The sequence below is a fragment of the Venturia canescens genome, chromosome 7, assembly GCF_019457755.1.
Source record: "Venturia canescens isolate UGA chromosome 7, ASM1945775v1, whole genome shotgun sequence".
NCBI lineage: Eukaryota > Metazoa > Arthropoda > Insecta > Hymenoptera > Ichneumonidae > Venturia > Venturia canescens.
Window position 1 is genome coordinate 15,702,773 of NC_057427.1, and position 21,794 is coordinate 15,724,566.

The 21,794-nt window shown below is 38.7% G+C and overlaps 2 protein-coding genes and 1 long non-coding RNA gene across 7 annotated transcripts; 2 read left to right on the top strand and 1 right to left on the bottom strand.

Annotated features, from left to right (window-relative positions):
* Window positions 1-89: 89 nt before the first annotated feature.
* LOC122413760 (uncharacterized) lies at window positions 90-1,559 on the top strand. The gene is made up of 5 exons (XR_006261613.1): window positions 90-250; window positions 354-590; window positions 717-830; window positions 912-1,008; window positions 1,360-1,559. It is a non-coding gene; the product is annotated as an uncharacterized lncRNA (long non-coding RNA).
* A 64-nt stretch (window positions 1,560-1,623) lies between these two features.
* On the bottom strand, window positions 1,624-5,942 carry dgt1 (dim gamma-tubulin 1). 4 transcript variants are annotated; one of them, XM_043424327.1, is made up of 9 exons: window positions 5,479-5,942; window positions 4,429-4,683; window positions 4,168-4,349; window positions 3,795-3,966; window positions 3,181-3,359; window positions 2,955-3,091; window positions 2,731-2,853; window positions 2,462-2,602; window positions 1,624-2,222 (listed from the first exon to the last, which is right to left on the bottom strand). In XM_043424327.1, the coding sequence occupies exons 2-9, from the start codon at window positions 4,674-4,676 to the stop codon at window positions 1,986-1,988; spliced, it is 1,419 nt and encodes a 472-aa protein (XP_043280262.1). In that variant the 5' UTR covers window positions 4,677-4,683; window positions 5,479-5,942; the 3' UTR covers window positions 1,624-1,985. The 4 variants fall into 4 exon arrangements, with proteins under 4 accessions (XP_043280262.1, XP_043280261.1, XP_043280259.1 ...); XM_043424326.1 differs by having other exon boundaries at window positions 4,429-4,690; XM_043424324.1 differs by lacking the exon at window positions 5,479-5,942 and having other exon boundaries at window positions 4,429-5,444.
* Window positions 5,943-6,576: 634 nt separating this feature from the next.
* LOC122413751 (platelet binding protein GspB) lies at window positions 6,577-21,679 on the top strand. 2 transcript variants are annotated; one of them, XM_043424317.1, is made up of 10 exons: window positions 6,577-6,985; window positions 7,080-7,655; window positions 9,264-9,474; window positions 9,569-9,692; window positions 10,061-10,106; window positions 10,693-10,783; window positions 10,880-11,077; window positions 11,269-13,764; window positions 13,852-14,775; window positions 19,112-21,679. In XM_043424317.1, the coding sequence occupies exons 2-10, from the start codon at window positions 7,510-7,512 to the stop codon at window positions 19,241-19,243; spliced, it is 4,368 nt and encodes a 1,455-aa protein (XP_043280252.1). In that variant the 5' UTR covers window positions 6,577-6,985; window positions 7,080-7,509; the 3' UTR covers window positions 19,244-21,679. The 2 variants fall into 2 exon arrangements, with proteins under 2 accessions (XP_043280252.1, XP_043280251.1); XM_043424316.1 differs by having other exon boundaries at window positions 6,578-6,985; window positions 11,269-14,775.
* The last annotated feature ends 115 nt before the right edge of the window (window positions 21,680-21,794 follow it).

The following is a 21,794-nucleotide window of genomic DNA, read 5'->3' on the forward strand; positions in this document are numbered from 1 at the left end:
GTACCGAATGACCAGAGGGACGAGGGGAAATCATGTTACACCGATCGACGTGAACTCGCAACTCGCAACTCGCAATAACTGCTTCACGACCACGACGCACGCACGACGCAACGGTCTTGATAAGTTCATGCTACATCGTTTCGAATGGTGGCGACGAGAAACTGCAACCTAACTCTTCGAAAAATCCGAGAGATAACGTTACTCACCCATTCCAACTCTTCGCTGTTTTCCGAGTGCGGGCTTTTTGCAGGTTCGAATATAGTTATATTTATAAACGTTTTTGAAAAATTGATATTTTGTGTTTCAGAGTGCGAAAATACTTCAATTTTTTATGTTTTTTTTTATGATTTTAGTTCAGGCGATAGGGGCGATAGCCACTATTTTACAAATCAAAACGCTCTGTGGTTTTTTGATCTCAGATCTCAGATAAAACAATCTCCCGGAATTGGAGAAACAAAATGGGATGTGAAATTGCAGACAAACAGCGTGCATTGACAATAATGTTGCAGCAAATATCAAAACTAGTAAAAGCGTCGCAGAATTTTTTCCTCAAAAAGCAGTGAATAAAGAAAAAGAAGAAATATCAAAAGGTAAAAATAAAGAAACTAATGAATTGAGTGTATCTAGAAATAGAACATGGCAAAAGATCTTTGTTTGGAGTTGTTTCATCATCAATTGGTTATTTTACTGAAAAATTTCTTGATTTAAATATGAAGAGCATCCAAAGGCGCCTTGATCTGGAATTTCAACAGTTTCTCCTTACGAATACAATTAAATAAAAAGGAACCACGCCACATGTGCCTGAAAGATGAAGAATCGATGAAGATGAAGTTCGTATCAACGCGTTCATGCTAATTAGGAACTTGATTCTTACGAGCGAGATTATCAACAATTACCTCCCATTGTTTTAGATACCATGAAACAATTTATGAAGATCCGAGTAATGATGATTTACTCTATAGGTGTATTGATGGCTTCAATAAAAACAGCAACGAAAGCTTCAATCAGGTAGTTTGGAAAATAAGTCCAAAAACTATGTGCCGTAGCAGTACTATTGTAGAAATTGCTGCATGTGTTGCTGCTTTTATTTTCAATAAAGATACACACACATTGATCATAAATATACTTGGCACAAATTGTGGATCTAATTCTCACCGGTACACAGAAAGAAAAGATTCTTAGCATCGGCAATACCCTTCGGTATTATACCCTTCGATAACGGCAATACCCTTCGAAGACAATGGCAAATCGATATTTTGGAAGCTTCTACATCGACAGAAGTCCTGTTTTATGGGCCTGGAATTGATGATTGTGTAAAAATGAAAAAAGCAAATTTTTATTTGCTTTTTTTAATTTCAGATGATCCAGTAAAATGTTGTAGTGGTCGCCACGAAGCACTACTTGGAAAAGGGGGTCCACAAAGATATGGTGATATTTGTATAAATAATTGATCTTTTTTTTGTAATTTTGTAAAGTCAAGTTAAGACATAATATTGAAACTCTGTGTAATCAGTTTTATGAGATGAACTTAATAAAAATGAAAAGACCCCATTTTAGCACCCCTGACTGCATCTCAGCTCTTAACATATATCTTCGTCAAATTTATTCATTAATGAGAGGACATTCTTCAACACATACGTAAAAAGTTTTATTTATATATTTCTTTACGCGATTGATATACTTCACAGAAGCAAAAGATTTCAACATTTTTTTCATAACGCGATAAAAATATAGCGCGAGCCCGTAACTAAATTTGCAATTGATTGATTTTATATAAATAAATTAGATTTGATTAACTAGCGAATAAGAATAACAATAAATTAGTTAGGTGAAAATCGGATTAAAATATGATCGACTCATCGATTATTTAAAGTACACTTGTCCACGGTAATAATATCACAATGTTTACAACATTCTTTTTCCCTTCCAGTTTCATCGCTCGGAGAAACATATTGAGCAGGAAAATAAAATTCCGAGAATAATTATCAAACTGAAACGAGTTCATCCTTGTCGCTCATTTGAGCTGTCAGACTAAAAGCCGTGTCCGTGCTTGCCTCGCTGTTTACACTCTCGTTGAAGATCGGTTTTTTCTGACTCGCGTCGTTCATTTCTCGCATTAATCCAGCCATATCGTCATCAGGATCGATTTCTTGGCCTCCCGTTGAACCATCCAACTCCATTGAGGACACTCGGCGGTTCGATGTTTTTTGTGCTTCTTCGAACTTGAAAAAAAAGCAAACAAAATATTTATTATTGAACATGAAAAATTCAATAATCTAAGAGAAACTTGAAGCTAGTGATACTTAAAAAACGATTGAATCTTATTTTTCGAACGGTCATGAAAATTTGTTACATCTGAACCACCAAATTGATGATTAACATTTGATCGCAGTGAAGTTATATTTGCCTTTGAAGTCTTAATTGACTTGCACATTTTACTGATTGAAACAACTGTATTTACCGTTAATGTTTCCAATTTGCAAGGAGAGGGTAAGTCCATATGAAAAACACAATTGGAATCGAAGACCACTGGAACAGGCTCGTGGCATTCGATATCAGCTCTCATTGCGCCACAAGCTTTAAACAAAACTTGATGTTGATCCTGAAAGTGAATGACATGATCAACTCAAAAAAATATTGTTAAATGGACTATTTTACCAAAAATAAATAGAGAAAGCAATGAATAACTTGTTTACAACGAAAATGATCAATACAGAATTATACACATACCCTGAGAATGTGTTTTCGACAATGTTTGGCAGATGGTAAAGTTCTTTCACCGCATTTGACACCACCCTCGGTGAATATGCACTTGGGCACGCTTGGTGGTTTCTGAGTGGGTCCTTCAGTTGCCTAAACATCATTGTTATTATCAAACTTTATTTTCACTGAGCAAAAAGAAAAATACGCTATAGTAAGTGTTGAAAACAAAGGAATTTATAGCAGATATTTACGCGAGCTCTTCGTTCCAAAGATTTTCGGTAGAGAATCGCTTCGACGCCACTTCGTCTGTGATAACTGTTCAAAGCTTTTAATTTTTCGTAAATTTTCTTCTCTCTCGCGGTCTCTCTGGGCTGATCATGTATACTGCCTGCAAGAATAAACTTATTATTTTAACGAATGAAAACTTGGATAAAATTATGTTTAATTACTCAGAAATATAATCGATCAAATACTGACAAAGTGTTTCCTTTTCTTTCTTGAGCGCGTGCAAATATTTCCTCCTTTTCTCCTTGAGGTTGTACTGCAGTCTCCTGAATTGATCGATGTATAGAGACTGCAGCCTTATTAATTTTTCACGAGCAATGTAAATTACCTCCTCAGCAGTGAAAATACCAGCGTGCCTTAAAAAATTGATACTTCAAATTTAACGTGGCGTAGAATCAAATTGTTCGATAATTTATTGAGCAGCAAGCATCTACGATAGGACAGTTAACTACGAAAAAACAAATCTCGTAAGTACAGAAAACAAGAGAAAATGAATAAATTGAATTGTTTGATTATTTCTTACTATAAAGACAAAAAAAAATCAATTATACAGAGTATACTTGGCGAAAAAGGCACAAGCCAAAGCATGCTAGCATATTCACTACGCGTTCATTTTTTTTTTTTTTTTTCAAATTTTGCTAAAAAGAAAACCTTACTGTCCGTATCCATTACATAAAAATCAACTGTTGTTCAACCGGGAAACCAAATCAAACCCAAAACTGTTGCTTCTTCGTGCGGAGGGTAGGATAGGAATTCTTGAGGATATTATGCATGGTTCTATAGAAAAAAAAGTAGGTTGCGCTTACTTCAAGGGATCTTCCTGTGCACTGTGAAGGCTCTCATTGTCACTGTCGTCAAGAAAACTTCCCTTGAGAGTTTCGTTAACAATAGTAGGTTCGACGTCGCTGTCACTGGAGCTTGCATAATCGAGAATAACGCAACCATTCTCTGCGTTTTCGTTGATAGCGTTTATGTCCGCTAGACAATTTAGATTTAAACAAAACATATGATCGATTTATCATTCTCTCATTCAATTACCAAATCAAAATTATAAAAATTCCGTATATGAAATGATCATGAAAAATTTTGAGCAAATCAAAGTTTCCCGGTTACTTCAACTGTTTCGTAATTTTTTCATCTCTTTTCACTGTAGAGAAAAAAGAATAGTATACAACTTACTAAATGGATTAAGAGACTTGACTTGACCTTTAATCTCATCATCCTCTGTATCCTCAGAATCCTCAACTTCAACGTAATGGCTGAGATTAAGTAAAAGTGTCTCCGGAGATTCTGGAAGAGAATGTTTGGATGTTGATTTTATTCTTGCGATTTGAGCTTTTCTCGTGTGTTCTGGACAATATCTGAAATAATTAATTAATGAGAGTCGGCAAAAAGGTTGATGAAGAGTCAATGAACTTTTATTCATTTTTAATTACGTACGATAAATCTCTTCGATCGAGTTTAGGTGCCGGATTATAACATTTTCGTCCATTAGTATTATATATGAAGCTGCACGGTTTGTAAGGAGCAGCTGGATCTTCGAGGATATGCTTGGCGCAATACAAATAATTTTCTAAACAAGGCTGTGCACATTCATAGCTCGAATAAGAGCACGTAGGTTTTGGAAATTTGGTTGAAGCAGCCATTTGGGCAACTACTGGCATCGCTATATTTGGAACGCGAAACATTCCTCCCCTGAAAGCTTCAATTTTACAATAACATTGATTCATTATATAACAAAAAAAAAATTAAATCAGCATGGAGACTAAATACGTCATCGCAACTGTAATTTAGAAAGAAATAAAACAAACGTCAACACGCTGAAAAATTCTGATGGATTCGAAAAACGCGCCATATTATACTTCCAAAATGGCAACCACCGACTCGTCGATACAAAAACAAATAAAAATATGTATACAGTGCGAAAAGTAACGAAATGAGATGATTCATAACGATGAAAATTCGTAAGAGAATTTTTCATCATCAAATTTCACGAAATCCCGATAAATTCGAAAGATTGCACCATAGTATGCAACGACCGACCGAACTGAACACGGTGGTATTCGAGTTTCGTCGGCCATTACGTTCGCGTGGGTATGTTACTCGATATATTTTTTATTCGTCTTGATGTATTAACAGTTTTGGAAATTTTAGCGAGAAGGAAATCAAAAAGAATAAAACGTAAAACGAAATAAAAATGTATAAACGAGTATTAAACAACCGTTGAAATGAAAAAATTTCGAAAACGTAAACAACACGATTTCGTATTAAAAGAAAGAAAAAATGGCCTCGAGACACGAACTAACGTCGCGTGAATGGACGTTGCAATGTCGAACTCTGTTAACGAACAATTTATGATCGGAAAACGAAAAACGAGCGACTTGAAACGCAAAAAATTAATTTTTGCTAAGTTACGGATTGAAACTTCGGAGCACTATTCCATGTTTAAATATGTTGGAGATTTTTTTTAATATAAAAATGTCAACTCACCGGAGCCGTCCGAGTTTTGTTGAAAAAAATAGTCTGTATAATAATAACAATAATCCCGTACAAGTGTTATTTTGACGCACTAAATATTTGAAACCCCGAAATTTCGTCGTTCCGCGTGATTATATCAGTGAAACTGATGATTTTATTATTTCAATAATTTTTTCGCATTTTCAACTGTTTTGAAGAATTTAAACAAAGTAAAAAAATGATAGGAACGGTGAAACAGTTGCCATCGTTTCCATTGATCACACGCGACCCACACGACTCTGTTTATCTCCCAACTAGAGCTTTGAGACTTTGTACTCCCTCTCTCACTCATCCGTTCGACGTTCGTTCTCTTCTCTTCTAGCGCAAAACACTCGGCTCTCGGCTCTCGGCTCGAGAACAGTGGGGATAAATGAAAATCCTATACAGCATGCGCGAAGGTGTGCGATGAAAAAAATAAAACTTGCGGTAGGAGACGATCGCGGCGAGCGACCGACGACTACACACACGCATCAGAATTTCTCCCTACCATACAATTCCGCTCTAACCATTGGCCCATTGGTCACTACGATTCTCTCTGTTAACTTCTTGCGCACGCGCTTCTCTCTATTATCGGGTGCCCCTTCAATTTTTTTACGGTGTTTGAATTATCGGTAAATAATACCGTGAGTTGGTAAAACTATTAAAAAAAACAGAAATTTTTTGTTTTATTGATATATTTGTTCAAGCTGCGGTCGAAATTATAAGAATAAAGCTCGGAGGCGCCCAATATATGGATGTACGCATACATTCGCGGAGTTGTACTTTTTACACTGTACACTTTTTACAGCGCAATTTATAACTCTGTCCTCTGTCTACGAGAGTCACTGAACAGACATTCAATTTTCCGGGAATTTCCCATACTTGCGCGGCGACAAGATTCTAGTCTCCGGCTAGCCAGTCCTTTTACCTGCTGGGGTGATAAATTGAAAAAAGAGTTTCCTTGTTGAGTTTCATTCTTTTGTTTACGAACACAACTTCGATCCAGTTCAGAATGAAAGGGTATCCGAAATTATGGGATTTATGGGTACTTAGAAAATGAAGAGTCTAATCGCCCAGATATTGGGTCGTCCGCAGGGTCCGCAGGTCATCTTATATACCTGCTTTTGTTTTGCCGCTCATTTCGCCCCCCGCCCCCTAAAATATATCGGAACTTCTTGGTAAACTTGGCGGCGAAAGATCGAATCACCACAAACTGACCAATGGTGACTTGAGCTATAATCCATTCGCCGTTTGTATTAACCAACGATAATTTCTTCATAATTTGAAAAAGTACGGAGTGTCGAGTAAAAATTCTTCATTCGTTATTTGAGCGTTGACGAGGCTTCTCTGCTTTCGTAAACGAAATCGCGAAGTGTTCAATTCAACAATTTATGAAGAACATAAGTTTTTCGAAGATAAAAGTACTTCGCGTTCAAATTGAAAACCACCGTAAAACTGTGCTCATGTCTGGTCTGAAGTGATCGCGAACTTAGTATCGACGGTACAAATAAAAAATAAAAAATTACAATAACATGAATATTTTTTATTATTTGTAATGCAGAATGAAATTTGAAAAAGTAATTTTTATGTTACAGATATGACCAAGAAAAATTTCGAAACTAGAACAATCATTTGAGTGAAGTGAATTTGTTTATACTGTTTCTTATATAAAGAGTGTTTTTATAAATGAAAACTAAACGGCAGGGACAAATGAAAAAGTGCGACAAACAAAAATGATACAATAAATATGAAATAAACAACATACTTGAACATACTCGTGGAATATAGACTAAAAAAAGGAGAAAAAGTTACAGCAACTCGAGAAATCTCGACACTTCGAGAGTTCGTAACAATCGATCGTGGAATGGTGCGGCGTCGATCGATATATATCGAGAAAAAAAAGTGTACGCAACGAAGTGAGGGTCGCATGAAAAAGACAGGCCGTATATACGTGCGTGGTTTCGTAAAAGCCCCCGACGCAGTCGTCCCAACGCTTTTATCCCGTGTGTGTATGTGTATATATAAATGGCGACTGACGAAAAATGGTACTTCACAAAGGAACAGCTTGCAAACACACCAAGTCGAAAATGCGGGATAGACGCCGATAAGGAGCTAAGTTGTAGGCAACAGGCCGCTAATTTTATCCAGGACATGGGCCAACGTTTGTCGGTGTATCCTTTTTTATAGCTTTACAAACGAGACATTTTTCCCCCCGGAGGACGATGGAAACATTTTTCCCTTCCCCCCCTCCCCCTTTCATAATCACACGCTCTTTTCTGATCATTTTCTCTCCTTGAACTCATTTTCTTATGCCTTTCGCTTTTATCAATAATAACACGAGATTGTCCTACATCGCTCGTTTCATCCATCCTTTTTATCATTTTTCAGACGTTTTTTCATCCTCCGGAGAACGAGACAAAAACTCCCGTTACCCTAACCCCTCTTATTGCGTGCGTTGTTGCGACGGCGTTTATACACTATCTCTTTAACCCTCGATTGGAGGATCAACGACGTAAACACTGCAATCATATTTGCTTCCTTTCGTTTTTTCCCCCGATCCCTCCGTTTTTCGAGTTTCTTCGTGTTTTTGCAGATCTCCACGAGATAAAATTCGCTCATGATTTTCTTGGCTTTCACCCCTCCCCTTTACCGTCATACCGCTCTGACGATGTTTTGTCACACTCTTCTGCGAAAAAAATATCGTCAATCGACTTTTGCGGTATAATCTTATAATCTTCGAGACTTTTCTGGTTCTTGCCGTTTGTTTCCATGGAAGAATTTTCATTGCAGATGCAATGTTTATGTTTTAATAATAGCCTATGATTCGATGATTGAATGCATAATTTGCTTGCGGTCATTGCTTCTTTCAATGGAATACCAATTGTGTTACATCTTTCCAATCTTCGTAAGAACTAAACCGAGTCTCTTGATAATTTTATGAATTTTCTTTGTCATTTGATATCTTAGTAGAAATTCTTTCCACTAATGTTTGTTTTCCGAGCATTCTGATATGGAGAAAAAAATGAGGGAGTTGTAAGATTACACTAGGCCTCAAATAATTTTTTCTCCCTCATCCATATTGTTAAAATACAATTTTTTTCATAATAACTTTTGTATAAGAAAACCCAAAAAAAATTTCATTTATTAATTCAGAGCTTGATTAAAAATGTCAAATGTCCAAAAATTTCATTCTATCGTTGTTAAGTGAGAGCAACTAACCAAAATAGCAATGCATCAATTTTTTAAATCTCCCTTTATTCGCCTTCAAGTTTAAAATTATATTTCTATCTTTTCCTTGCAAAAACGTCATAGTTCCTCCGCATTGGTCCAAAGTACAAGGAGGCTAAACACAAGATTTATTTGAGAGAGTTTCTCTTTGGTTTTACTTCAACGATTATTTTCTATGTATACTCTTATCCTGTCCGTCAATGGGTTAATGAGGAAAAGCAATGCAACATCATCACTGTAAACAGAAACTTATTTGTTATAATAAATGTGTATTTACCAAGAACAAATCAATAGTGTCAGTTTTGTTATTACAATTATTCTTTCGTCTTTCATAAGATTTAAGTCGTATTCGCATTACAAACTCTTGCTAAATGCCCAGTCTTTTCCCATTGTTCTTTCTCTATCGCTCTTTCCGTCCATCGTCATTCCACAAACTTCAATCCAATTGAATCGATCATTAATTTACTTATGAAGAACAAGTTGATCTATACATTTTCTTAATGGCATATCATCATGTTTCTATTTGTTCTGAAACTTTGGGGACAAAACAGTACGCAATTATGCATAAATACAGCAATAGTGTACATGCACAGATTCTACGTGTTCCATTCACTGTCGCAGTTCCACAGGAACGCAATAGCGACGGCGGCTCTCTTTCTCGCTGCCAAAGTAGAGGAACAGCCAAGAAAGTTGGAGCACGTTATCAAGGTTGCTCACGTATGTCTCCACAAAGATCAGCCGCCACCTGACGTACGATCCGAGGTGAGACTAGGAAAACAAAAAAAAGCAATGCTGTCAGGTGCAGCAAACATAAGTTATGAGAAAGGAAAAGAAACTGAGAACAATCGATTTGCAGCAATATCTGGATCAAGCTCAGGACGTGGTGTTCAACGAGAATGTGCTTCTTCAAACTTTGGGTTTTGACGTAGCCATTGATCATCCCCACACCCACGTTGTCAGGTGTTGTCAACTGGTTAAAGGTAAATTTATGTGACACGATTTTTATTCATTTCCATTACATCAAACTTATAAATTTTCTTGATAATTAAGAATTTTCATTACAATAGTTTTTTCTCTGTGATGACAGCTCGTTTACTCAATAGTAACTGAGTTAATTAGTTTGAGCCTGGAAAAAAATTATTGTAGAAAATATGCAAAACTGTGTAGAGCTGGTTCAAAAAAAAACCGGGCGCCAATATTTTGGAACTGTTTTTCCGTGTGCAATCTTGAGTACAGCTCGTATCTTATTCAAAGAACAATTGAATCAACAAAATCATGGAAATATTTATAAAAATAGATTTGTACAGAAAAACACGAGATTCAGATATTATTATATTTTATTTTTCAGCGAGCAAGGATTTAGCCCAAGCTTCGTACTTCATGGCATCTAACAGGTGGCTACATACACAAGCATTATTAAATATCATCTTGCGAATAGCGAGCTTGCGCGACATTCTTCTCAACGTGTCTTTATTTTTGTTCGATTTTTTGTTTGGTAATTGAATAAAATCTTCAACAAACCTGCTGAAGAATATTTTTATTAATTTTTGTTTTTTGAGAAGCATGTCGTGTCGGAGTCTCGCCTGATATTATTACCATTTCGGAAAAACCCCGTTATGATCAAAATAAAAAAAATGAGAGAGAGATAGAAAGTGAATTGCGAAGAAATTTTTGCTTGACACGTAAAGGTAAATGAAATTTATTATTCAAGACACATTTTGACGTAGATTGAGATCAATTGTTTCTCAGTGAACAGTAGTGATGTTTTTTTTTTTTTTTTTTTTCATAGTTATTAGTATTTTTACTGTTATTCTAATATATTCAATTGTTTCATGAATTGGTTGCGTTTTTCTAGTAATTCTATTTGAATGGCGTCGGCGTATGTGAAAAATCGGATGAAACCGTTCTTTTGGTTACTCATTCGCCGCACCATCGTACCAATTATATATTTTACTTATTCATTTATTTTCCTGCTTTCAGTCTACACATGACTACGATGTGCCTGCAATACAAACCAACTGTAGTGGCCTGTTTCTGCATACATCTCGCCTGTAAATGGTCCAATTGGGAGGTGAGCGAGTCGATTTATAATACAATTGATAATTTAACGATATATTTGATTGAAAAACGGTTTCTGATTAATTTATTACTATCCATAATTCGACAGATTCCGCAGAGCAACGAGGGCAAACATTGGTTTTGGTACGTGGATCGTAGTGTTACATCAGAGCTGCTACAACAACTTACCGCCGAATTTCTTCACATATTTGATAATTGCCCCTCGAGACTTAAACGACGAATAAAAAGTATTTCGGCGAAGCAAAGCCCCAGCCTCAATCACTCGAGCTTGCCGAATTCTCCATTTGTAAGTATCGAGCAACACGAGTCGTTCTTATTTTTAAACTAAACAAATACGAACTCGGCATTCTGGAAATTTTCCTAAAATAGACTCATCGCTACAGAACGAATGAATTCAAAGGCAAACTTTTTTGCTTTCAAATGAAATGTTTTATAAATTAAGTTATGACAATAGTTGTCAACTGGTTTTGTTCACAGGATACGGAACCTCGTCAAGTATCACCAGCCGCCGATGGCGGTCCGACTTTCCAATCGTCCCGTCCATTTCCTCTGGAAGAAACGAAAAAACCGGTCGGTCAATCGTCGATATCGTCGTCATCGGCGACAACAGCTTCGTCGTCACGACCGCCGGTCGATTATCGCGAATACCGTGAGAAAAAAGAGCGCGAGCGTCTGGAACGTGAAAAGGCCGCTGGGAATATATCCAATGCCGGAGTTTTGTCGGGTGAGAGTGGAGCAGTGAAATCGCACCATTCGCATTCTCATCACGGTAAACAACAAACAGGACAGGCATCAATGGGCTCGAGTAAACATCCGGGGCTTCCCGGAGCGAAGCTCGTGTCGCATCACAATCATCACGGTGCTCATAGGAACGAGGGCAAGCCGAGCGGACAAATAGCGTCTCAGAGGCACTCGTCTTCGTCCTCGTCAGTGACGTCGGTGAGTGGACAATCCGGTCGCCCTCGTGTGCCAAGAGATTACAATGCTGTTACGACGGGGATCGCTGGAAGCGCAACCGCCTCGGGTTACCAGCAGCATGGGCATCAGTCCAAAGACGCGCCTTCGAATATTGGAATGGCGGATGCAACAGCGGGTCTGGGTGACGCGACCGCGTCTACCTTCGAGGACAATCACATCGCGACGGAAAAAATGTCGAATCATGGCCGTTCAATCGAGGCTAAACATGAAAAATCGCAGCAACGGGGCTACGATCCGCGCCACAAATTGTCCGAGCATGCTCTTAAAGAAAGCGAACAAAAGAATTACACAAAGTATCACCAGCTGCATGAGCAGCAACAACGAAGCAGAAAAACGGTCGACGTTGTCGAGCAGAGAAGCGAGGAAGTGCGCAAACTCATTGATAAACCATTGCCAGTGCCTAAAGCTTCGATAAGGCCCGAAATAAACTCGCAAAAGGACGATTATACGGCCGGAATGATGAAACAACCGCATCTCAAATACGGACAACAGCATCAGACGAGCGACAAACAATCGTTGCTCGGTGCTGCGCCCACAGTCGGTAATGTTTCTCGAAATCCTCAGGAATACGGGCTCGCCAGCGGTGGATCGACGAGGGACAAAGCTTCCGCGTTGTCTAAGAATTCACAGTTGCAACCGCACTCGAATCCTGTATCAATTTCTGCCAAGAAATTCGACAGTAAGAGCAACGTTAAAAACGGCAATTCTCAAGCGATGGCCCTCATCGACGAGGTCAAACTCGAGAAACGCTCCCGTCATCAATTGGACGACGAACGTCTTCAGGCTCATATCGTCAATCAACAAACCTCCAATGTACAGCACGGAGTTCTCTCGCAACCGGTAAAACAGCACAAGTCCTTATTCAGTCCAGAAAAAATAACGAATCCGAGGGAATCTCACACGCGGATGTCACGCTCATCGCGACAAAAGACACCTCCGTCAACCGGCAATGTGAACGTTTCTGGGACTACCGGAGCTACGAACATTATGAAAAGTTCCAAGATTCATGATAGGGTACCCGATCAATTGAGCAGTCTCGATCACGTTGGATCCTTCGACAATTCGCAAACGGTTCATCAGAGCCAGCTCAATCATCAAAGCACGTTGCAACACCAGCAACACCATCATCATCACCATCATCAGCAGCAGCAGCAGCAGCATCATTCGCAAGTGCAAAATCCTCAGGAATCGTCCTCGACGAAGGCAACGTCGCACAGTAAGAGACATCGTAACTTGAGCATCGGGGATTCGTCGAAGCAACAGCAGTCCGTGAAAATGGAGCCGCAGATAAAAACGGAAGGATCGACCAAGCTGCAAATGCCCTCGATTAAGATGGAACCATCGATAAAAATCGAGATGGAAGACAATCGCGACAGTTACGAGAGTATGAAAATGTTGGGACGAGTCCCGGAGATGTTGCAACCGATCCGGGAGGATCTAGCCCCGAGCAACGGGCGCGGCGGTATTCACGGGGCAAATACGGCGCCGAGTCCCATAGTTAATGATCTCAAAATGCCTGAACTGATAAAGCCTTTTGAGCCGGAAGTTGCCGTACGACATACCAGTTTGACAAACGGCTTGGATTCCAATGTGCTCAACAAACGCGAAGACGTGTCGCGCGACTCCGCGGATTCGGATTTTTGCAGTACGCAGTTGACCCGAAGCTCGCAAGATTATTTGTCGCCGATAAAATCAGCCCAGAGCATAAGTGCGCTGTTGCAGGAGCCACTGGCCCCGATGCCCTCGTTGCTTCAAGGTATCGACGATTACACCAACTCGCAACAACAAACGTCCTCGCAAACGTCACAAACTCATTCAGAATCAACGCTGAGTTCGTCGCAACGATCTTATCAATACCCCGAGAGCCAGGATACGATAACGACGTCGCGTGACAACCGTCAAGCGACCAGTGGCACGAGCTACCACCAACAAAGCGTTCAATCGGCAATGGAAATGTCGAGTGGGACCGCCAGCGAGAAGGAACTTTTGTCAACGGTAGATATATCGGCGCTTTCGGCCCCTCAACAAACCATACCGGAGGCGACGTCGACTAATCATCAAATTCTTAATCTCTCTCAACAGCCGCACTTGAAAAATCTTGAGAGCGTTGCGCCTGTGCTTTCCAACGAGGATACAACGAGCTCCGCCAACCCTGTGGCAGCGACGAACCCAAACCCAAACCCTTCCGACGCTCTCGGCAACTCGAGTACGAATACGAGCGCGACGAGTAGCGGCCCGACGAGCGCGACAGCGGTATCCTCGGTATCGAAAAAGTCGAGTCATCACAAGAGCGACAAAAAGAAGAGAAAGGAAAAGCACAAGCACAAAGAAAAAGACAAGGATAAGGAAAAATCGCGTGACAAAAAGAAAGCGAAACGCAAGGAAAAAGAGAAAGAGAGACACATCAAAATAACGATACCGAAGGACAAATTGAATCTGTCGAGTTCCGAAAGCGCGAGCGCGTTGGCCGTTCAAACACCGAGTACAAATCCAGCGGCGAGTAGTGCCGTCGTACCGGAGAAAAAGTCACCGCAAACCGCCGCAACAGGTTTGAAGATAAAAATACCGAAAGAGCGTTTGAAAGGCAACAGCAACGAAACGCCGTCGCAGAGTCTGGTGCAGGCGCCCCTCAAGATTAAAATTCGAACTTCCGTCGGGGAGAATTCCGAGAGTACGGTCAGTATGAGTACGAGCTCGAGTCGGAAGAGGGATCGAGAAACAATGGCGAACGAGGGATCGGCAGCTGCTCCACCGAGCAAAAAACCGTACTCCCATCATCACCATCACCACACGTTGGGTACGACTACGGGGAGTGTCACGACGACAGCGTCGACGATGACCGCGATGACGAGCGCGTCCTCGATGCCAACGACAACGGCCAGCACCGGCATCGCCGTTACGGCCAATCAACATCAAAGTCAACAGCATCAATTGCAGGCCCCTCCCAGCTATGTTCAACAACCCGGACAGAGACAAAACGGACGTCATTACAGCAGCAATAACAAGGTACGTGGTGGAGCCGGGGCTTGGCAATTCACCGATATCGCGTCTCACCGAGCCCCCTCACGCTCGTCCTCGTCTCCGTTTGCTTCTACTACTACCACTACTACTTCTACTACTACCACCATCACCATCACCACCACCACCACCACCACCACCTCCTCTCCGAGTGGACATACTATTGTCCAATCTGACAGTTACAACCAACAAGCGCGTCAGCAACGACAATCGGAGCTCCGACAACGAGCCGGCGGTCTACAACATTCCCGACGTGATACGGAAATCGAAAACCCGCTCTTTCGCGCCTCGGCCCCGCGAAACAATCCCCCCGAGTATCAAGCCAACCTTTCGGCTCCGTCGACCAGCCTCAATAGCCACAAATCGCCCAGCTTTGCCCGCAATATTGTCAATCGACAGCCCAACCCCAATCGAGCTTTGGTTCGAATGTCTAACGACAAGAATTCTTACCCCCGGACTCCCGGCGGCAATCGACACGGCAACGCTCCCATTGGCCAGGATCCTTCTTCCTATTATTTCGCCAATTACCCGCCCCCGAACATGTACACGCATCCGAACTCCGGCTACACGCCCTACGATCACGCCATTTACTACCAGCAGCTTCAGCAGCAGCAGTACGCGATTGCTGCGGCTGCTGCCGCTGCTGGATTGGCCATGTACTCCAACGGTAACGTCATCATGACCCCGGACGGCGCCATCGATACTTCCGTCCCCCCACCTTCGTTGCCAACCGCTCAGATCAATCGGAACAATACCAATAACGAAAATCCACCACCACCCTTGCCCAGCGGACCACCACCTAACTCGTCTCCGCCACCCCCGCCCCCTTTGCCGCCGCCTGAATAATTCGACTCTTTTTCATTTGTCCAAGTTCAGAGGATCAAAAATCTTCTCAAAGTCCGTTGGACGCGGTTATACTCTCAGTCTTCTCGGGCAAAGGGAGTCTCTGGCCTTCTTCTTTTCTCGCACGAGAGTTCGCTTCTATTTATCTCATCCAGGGCCGAAATCCTGAAAAGAGCGGGAACGAACATTTATACTTTTTGCTCGATCGTACACGTCGGAATCGATGCATGCTGTTGTTACCGAAATCGAGAACCGGGACGATTATTCAGTTTCAAAGACGTGGAAATTATTTCCACTCCATCGATTTTTCGATACGATCGAGAACTACGCGATGATCGACGAGTAGTGATGAATGAGTAGTGGGAACTTGTTGAAATTGTTCCTATTTTTGTTTTCTCTGTTTCCTTATTATTGCACTTCGAGAATATTAACGATAATGCACCTGCATCGAACATTATTTTTTTTTCCCTCGAATTTCAATGATGCGTACAGAAAAATTGATTGAAACTCAAAGAGTCGATGCAGCGGGCATTCTCGTTGGTCTATTTTCACTCGGTAGATAATTACTTTTAGATCGTTTGAGATTTTGTTCATTTTATCTTTTTTTTACCTGAATGCGTAGAAAAGAGAACAATGATATGCCAGCAAAAAAGGTTTTAAACGCATGGGCATCGTACAAAACCGTATTTTTTCCCGTTTCTTTTCAATTTCATTGAATGCGATAAATGTCAAAGGAGAAGCAGCAGCAAGCCTCGGCGTATTCGAACCGGTTTTTGTGCTCATCTTGGCAAGCATGTTTTTCAAATGATATTTTTGAAAGCGGCCTCTGAACCGAGCGAACAAATGAAATGACGGCAGATTTGTCGTATCGAGAATTGAGAAATATTGAAAAATTCAACTTATTTTGACTGGTCGATCACTCGAATAGCCAGAAGCCGAATTATAATCGCCTTTGCTGGCAAAGGTTTTCCCGGTTACATAGAGAACAATTGGTTTTCCGAGGGAAAGTATAAAAAACAAAAAGAATTCTTCAGTTGACAGAAACTCTAGAAGATTTATCTTGCTAAATTATTTATACACACATACACAAATATATTTTTTCTGCTAAACAAAGTATTGAATCGTATTGAAATACGAGCGAGGTTTATCGCGCCAAAACAAAACTGTAAGCGGGTATAGGATTGAATTTATTTTGCAGATATGCAAAAAAACAGATTGCAACGATATACGATATATTTACTTCTTGAGCAAAAGGCAAAAGATACTCACGAGTTATGGGGAAAGAAAATTCATATAGACAATTCATTCGAATACTACATATATTCATACTATTACACACGTATTAATCGTGTTGAGAATACCATAAAAAATCGTATACCGTTACCACAGTTGCCATTATATGAATACATCATTGTGAAGCTATGAAGTAACGAGAAAAGAAAGAATTCGATGGATCGTGATAATTGATTGTTCGAATACAATTGTAATATTACGAGCTACAATCGCTGTTCGATGTTTGTTGCTTCGTACAGAATATCTCTAATCGCGTCGTACGTGCACGGTGAGGATTGTATGCGTGTAAGATTATTTCCTATTTTTTTGACGACTTTATGCCACTATAAATATAAGGCAGTGAGGCAAGTACGTACTTTGGAATTGAGAAAAATTTTTTGGAGAAACCAAGAGGACAGTGAAAGGGGTTGATATTAATGGAGTATACGAGAATAGATGAAGAAAGTAGTGATTTAGAAGTAAACGATGTTAGCACGTCGATCGAGAGATTATTTGCTCAATAAAGCATTTTTTATTTGTCCTTTTTCGTAAATATGTGCGGTCGAGACAACCGTGACATTGATTTAATGGTTATTAATGTGTGATCGATCGATATCGTAGCTAGACATAAAAAAATATTCGTTTCAGTGATCAGTGTCCGGTATTAAATAATGTTCGATTCATCGTGTGTGTGCGACTATGAAAAACGTCGTGGAGAGGCAAAGAAACAGGAAAAAACCAATCGATCGATGATCGTGGCAGGGTACAAAAGACGAACCGGTTTTTTTTTTTATTTTTCCTAGTTAGATATTAATTATCGACGATGAACATTGAGCATTGAAAGAAAATTCAATTTGTACTGTTATATTTGCATCGTTGTTAGGAAGACAAAATAATTGCTAAGGTGATTCGAAGTCGATTGGGCGAGAGAGCAAAAAATCCATATCATATATATATAGATAGATATATATATATATATATGGATATATAAATTAAAACGTACTTGTATATTGTTAGCTTTTGTACTGCAATTTAAATTAGCAAAAACTGTTGAGCAGCGATTTGATCGTATTAACAAAGTTGATTTAGGGTTAGGAGTTGATCTATTTTTTTTCCATCGAAAAGAACATTATTCAGCGCTAAATATTTTATTCGCTGTAAAGCGGAATTAAAGACCAAGTGTAACGCGAGCAAAACTGGTATCATTGTAATACTCCACCGATGTAGTTGAAAAAACTCGAATTTGCAGTGTTATATCAAACTAAAAACTAAAAACTAAAAAAAAAAAAAAACCTACACATACATAAACTCAGACAAAAATCTGCAACAACGACAAACAATAATGATGAAAAAAAAAAATAAAAATAAAACAAAAACCAAAAACGCAAATAAACGTTCTATGGAAACGAAAAACAAAGCCTTAGTAATTATTTTGTCTCTTTAACTCATCCACTCGTAATATTATAAGTACATTATAAAATAATATTTATAATTATATCGTAGATTTATAGCACATCTTCGTAGTATTGTTACAGTATCATAACTATTATTATTATTATTGTTGTTATTATTATTATTACTATTATTTTTTATCAACTAACACACTGATAATCGATCATGTAAGAAAAATCGCATCCATCGTTGCTCATAATTATTCATGGAAATATGCTCCGTTTCATTTGCTCGCTTGGTGTTGATGATATAATTAGAGTTTAATTTGCTATTATACTATTTTCCTCTGACATTAGGGAAACTGGGAATTAATGCTTAAGGTATTTTCTGCATGGTGTAAACAATATTTTTGCATGTGATTTGCACGCTTGGACCCATTATAGCCTCTTAGAAATATTAGATCGTATAAGTGTTTTATGAAAAATCATCAAAGTTTTTACTCTTATCGGACTAATTAAAATATTCTTCGAATGGGGATATCTGGGTTTTTAACATTCGTGGATGGGATTTGTATGGGATGACCGTAAATGGAAAACAAATTCAATATGTTTGTTAAATTAAATTTTAAAGCAGATTTTAATGATAAACTTTTGTGAAAATTGAATAATCGAATTAATAGTATTTCGAAAGAGTTAATGGATCGAATAACTGAAGCGTAAAAATTTTGAAAACAATGGAGCAAGAAGACTGTTCCTTGCGGTGGATCGTAACTGCACTCTCGAAACCCAGGATAGAATTTTTTTGTTCATTGTTTCAGGACAAACACACGTCGTCGAGTCATCACAAGAGTTCAAACAAGTTGTCGCAGCAGCAGCAGCAACAGCAACAACTGCAACAGCAGCAGATGCAACTTCAGCAACAGCACCATCAACATTCGCATCCAACGTAGTACGTAAAGTATCATGACGTTATTGTATAGACATTAAAACGAGGTAGAAGAGAGAATAACAAACAAGAACGCTGGATAAACAAAACAATTAACAAATCGTCCAAACGAGAAACCGGAGGAGAGAGATTTGCGGCGAAAGTAACTATGACACATCGTGCATTTATTTCATCGAAAAACTTATCGTGGAAAATGAAAATTGGAGAAGATAAAAATATGAATCGAACAAAAAATCTCAAGTCGTACAGAAATAATCGTTGCTCCGCCGCCATTTTGTTTCGTTCTGCCATTTTATTTACGCGGGCCTTACGAGGCTTTGAATTAGTGAACGAAAAAAAAAATCTCATTCTCGTTTCGCGTATATACTACGTAAGACTATCGATTGTAAACGTGTGCCAGTTTTACGATACGATCGCCTTTTCTTAGTTAATTTCTTTTTCTTGTTATCGATTAAACCTTACTATAATAGATTAATTAAACGAAGAAAAAAGGGGGAAAACCAAGAGGTCTCTTGATCCTCGAAAGTCTCGTTCATCCGGTAGTAAATAAATTTTAAAAACTTGTTTCGAATTAAGGTGACTAAAACTATGCCTGTGCACACACGAACACACACACATACACACACACATATATATTATAGATATATAAACAGAGCGCCGAGAACAATTTCGTGAACAAATGTAAGAGCAAAAAATGCACGAAACAACAAATGATAAATTTAATTTGAAACGCAGATGAGGAGATTGTATAGAAGAAGAGAAAGAGAGGAACGCAAGCTGGCGCCTTACGTTAGCCAAAGTTGAACGTATTGAAAATAATAAAAAATTGGAAAAAAAAAAAATTTTTAAAAAGGCAAAACGTGAAACAACTTCTCGTATTAGATAAACAAAATGATTAACAATTAACTCGTCAACAAAAAGTTTTAACGGAAAAACGCTATATATGCCGATATATATATATATAGTAGAGAAATATAAAAACGGGGAAAAAAACTTAATTGCTCGAAGAAGTGAATATACCCGTTCACGACAAAATTCCGATTAGAGAATGATGATAAATGTTAATTGCACTGCGATCCTGATTCGTGTAACAGCAATTGAACACGCGTCGTGCGTGCCAAATCGCTGCGGTTTCAATTCGAATCGCGGTGTATATTATCGAGATTATTCTTAACTCAGGTGAAGATATAATTTGTTGCGCTAGACCAGCAGGACTAGCACGAATCCTTAATCCGGAAATTTCAACAGAAATAACAAAAAATCCCTTTGATATAAATATTGTTTTTTTTCTCATGTTTTCTTCTTTCACAAATTATTGCGAGATATTTATTCATTCATCGATACCTCTTCGATTTTCAGTTCTGTAAATAGTCATCCATACAGCTTTCATCCCTTGATATAAACAAACGAAACGAAAAACCGCAAACAATCTGGTCCCTGCCCTCTCACCCACCCGTCCTTTCCATATACAATATTTACCATTATGATATAGCAACTAATCCAATTATACTATATGCCACTTAGTATAATTAAAGCTCTAGATAAACCATAATTATTGATGATTAAACTATTACTATTATTATTATTACCATTATTAATATTAATATTATTATTATTATTATTATTATTGATTCATTGTCAGACTGTAAATAAAATTATTTTGTATGCCAAAATAAACCAAATGGATGAGACTCTGCGCCGAAACAAGAGGCAAAAAAAGAAATCTAAAAAAATTCCGAAGTAACTCTGAAGAGAAGTACGCACACACACACAGCCGAGGCGATTCGTTCGAATGTTGCTTTTCTTAAGGCATTCATGTATATGCATACGTACGTTATTATGTACTATATACATATACATATGTGCATACACACGGCTATGAAATTTTGAAATGCGATTAAAGATTGGTGCAATTGGTTATACGAAAATAAAACAAAAAGTGATACGAGAAAAGTCGGTAAGAGAAAAAAAAAGGGAAAATACATGAATTTTTTGTGGCAGCTCGGGAATCTTCGTTGTTCGTCCTGTAATCGATCGATTTAATTAATCGAATTCGTAGATTTAAGCGGAAAAGTGAAAATGATAAAAAAAAACAGATATAAAAAATAAAGCGAAAAGAAGCGTAATAAACAAATTTAAGGACACTGCATATCGTGAGAAATTTTGTCGCGAGGCCTAATTCGCTTCAGCGTTAAGCTTTTAGTTAGATTTAAAGAAAACAAAAAAGAAAAACATTGAAGAAAAAATCCCAATGATACACGAAGACGAGTGAAACGAAAAATTTTGAAGAACGCGCGCCGGAGCTGACTAGAATTTGAAAAAAAAATAAATAAAGACTTATAGACGTAAAAGAAAAAAAATAAAAAACATTGTTATCGCCGAAGGAGAGAATGAAACGAGCAGGAGTCTGTAAAATAAAGGAAGAAGAAAAAACCGATTATTAAGCGTGTACCATCTTTCACCACTTCCTCCAATTACGTATTTATTTGAGTTTCGACTCTTGACCCAATAAATTCTTGTTTCTGAAGCAACTTTTTCTTTTTCGTGAAAACTTT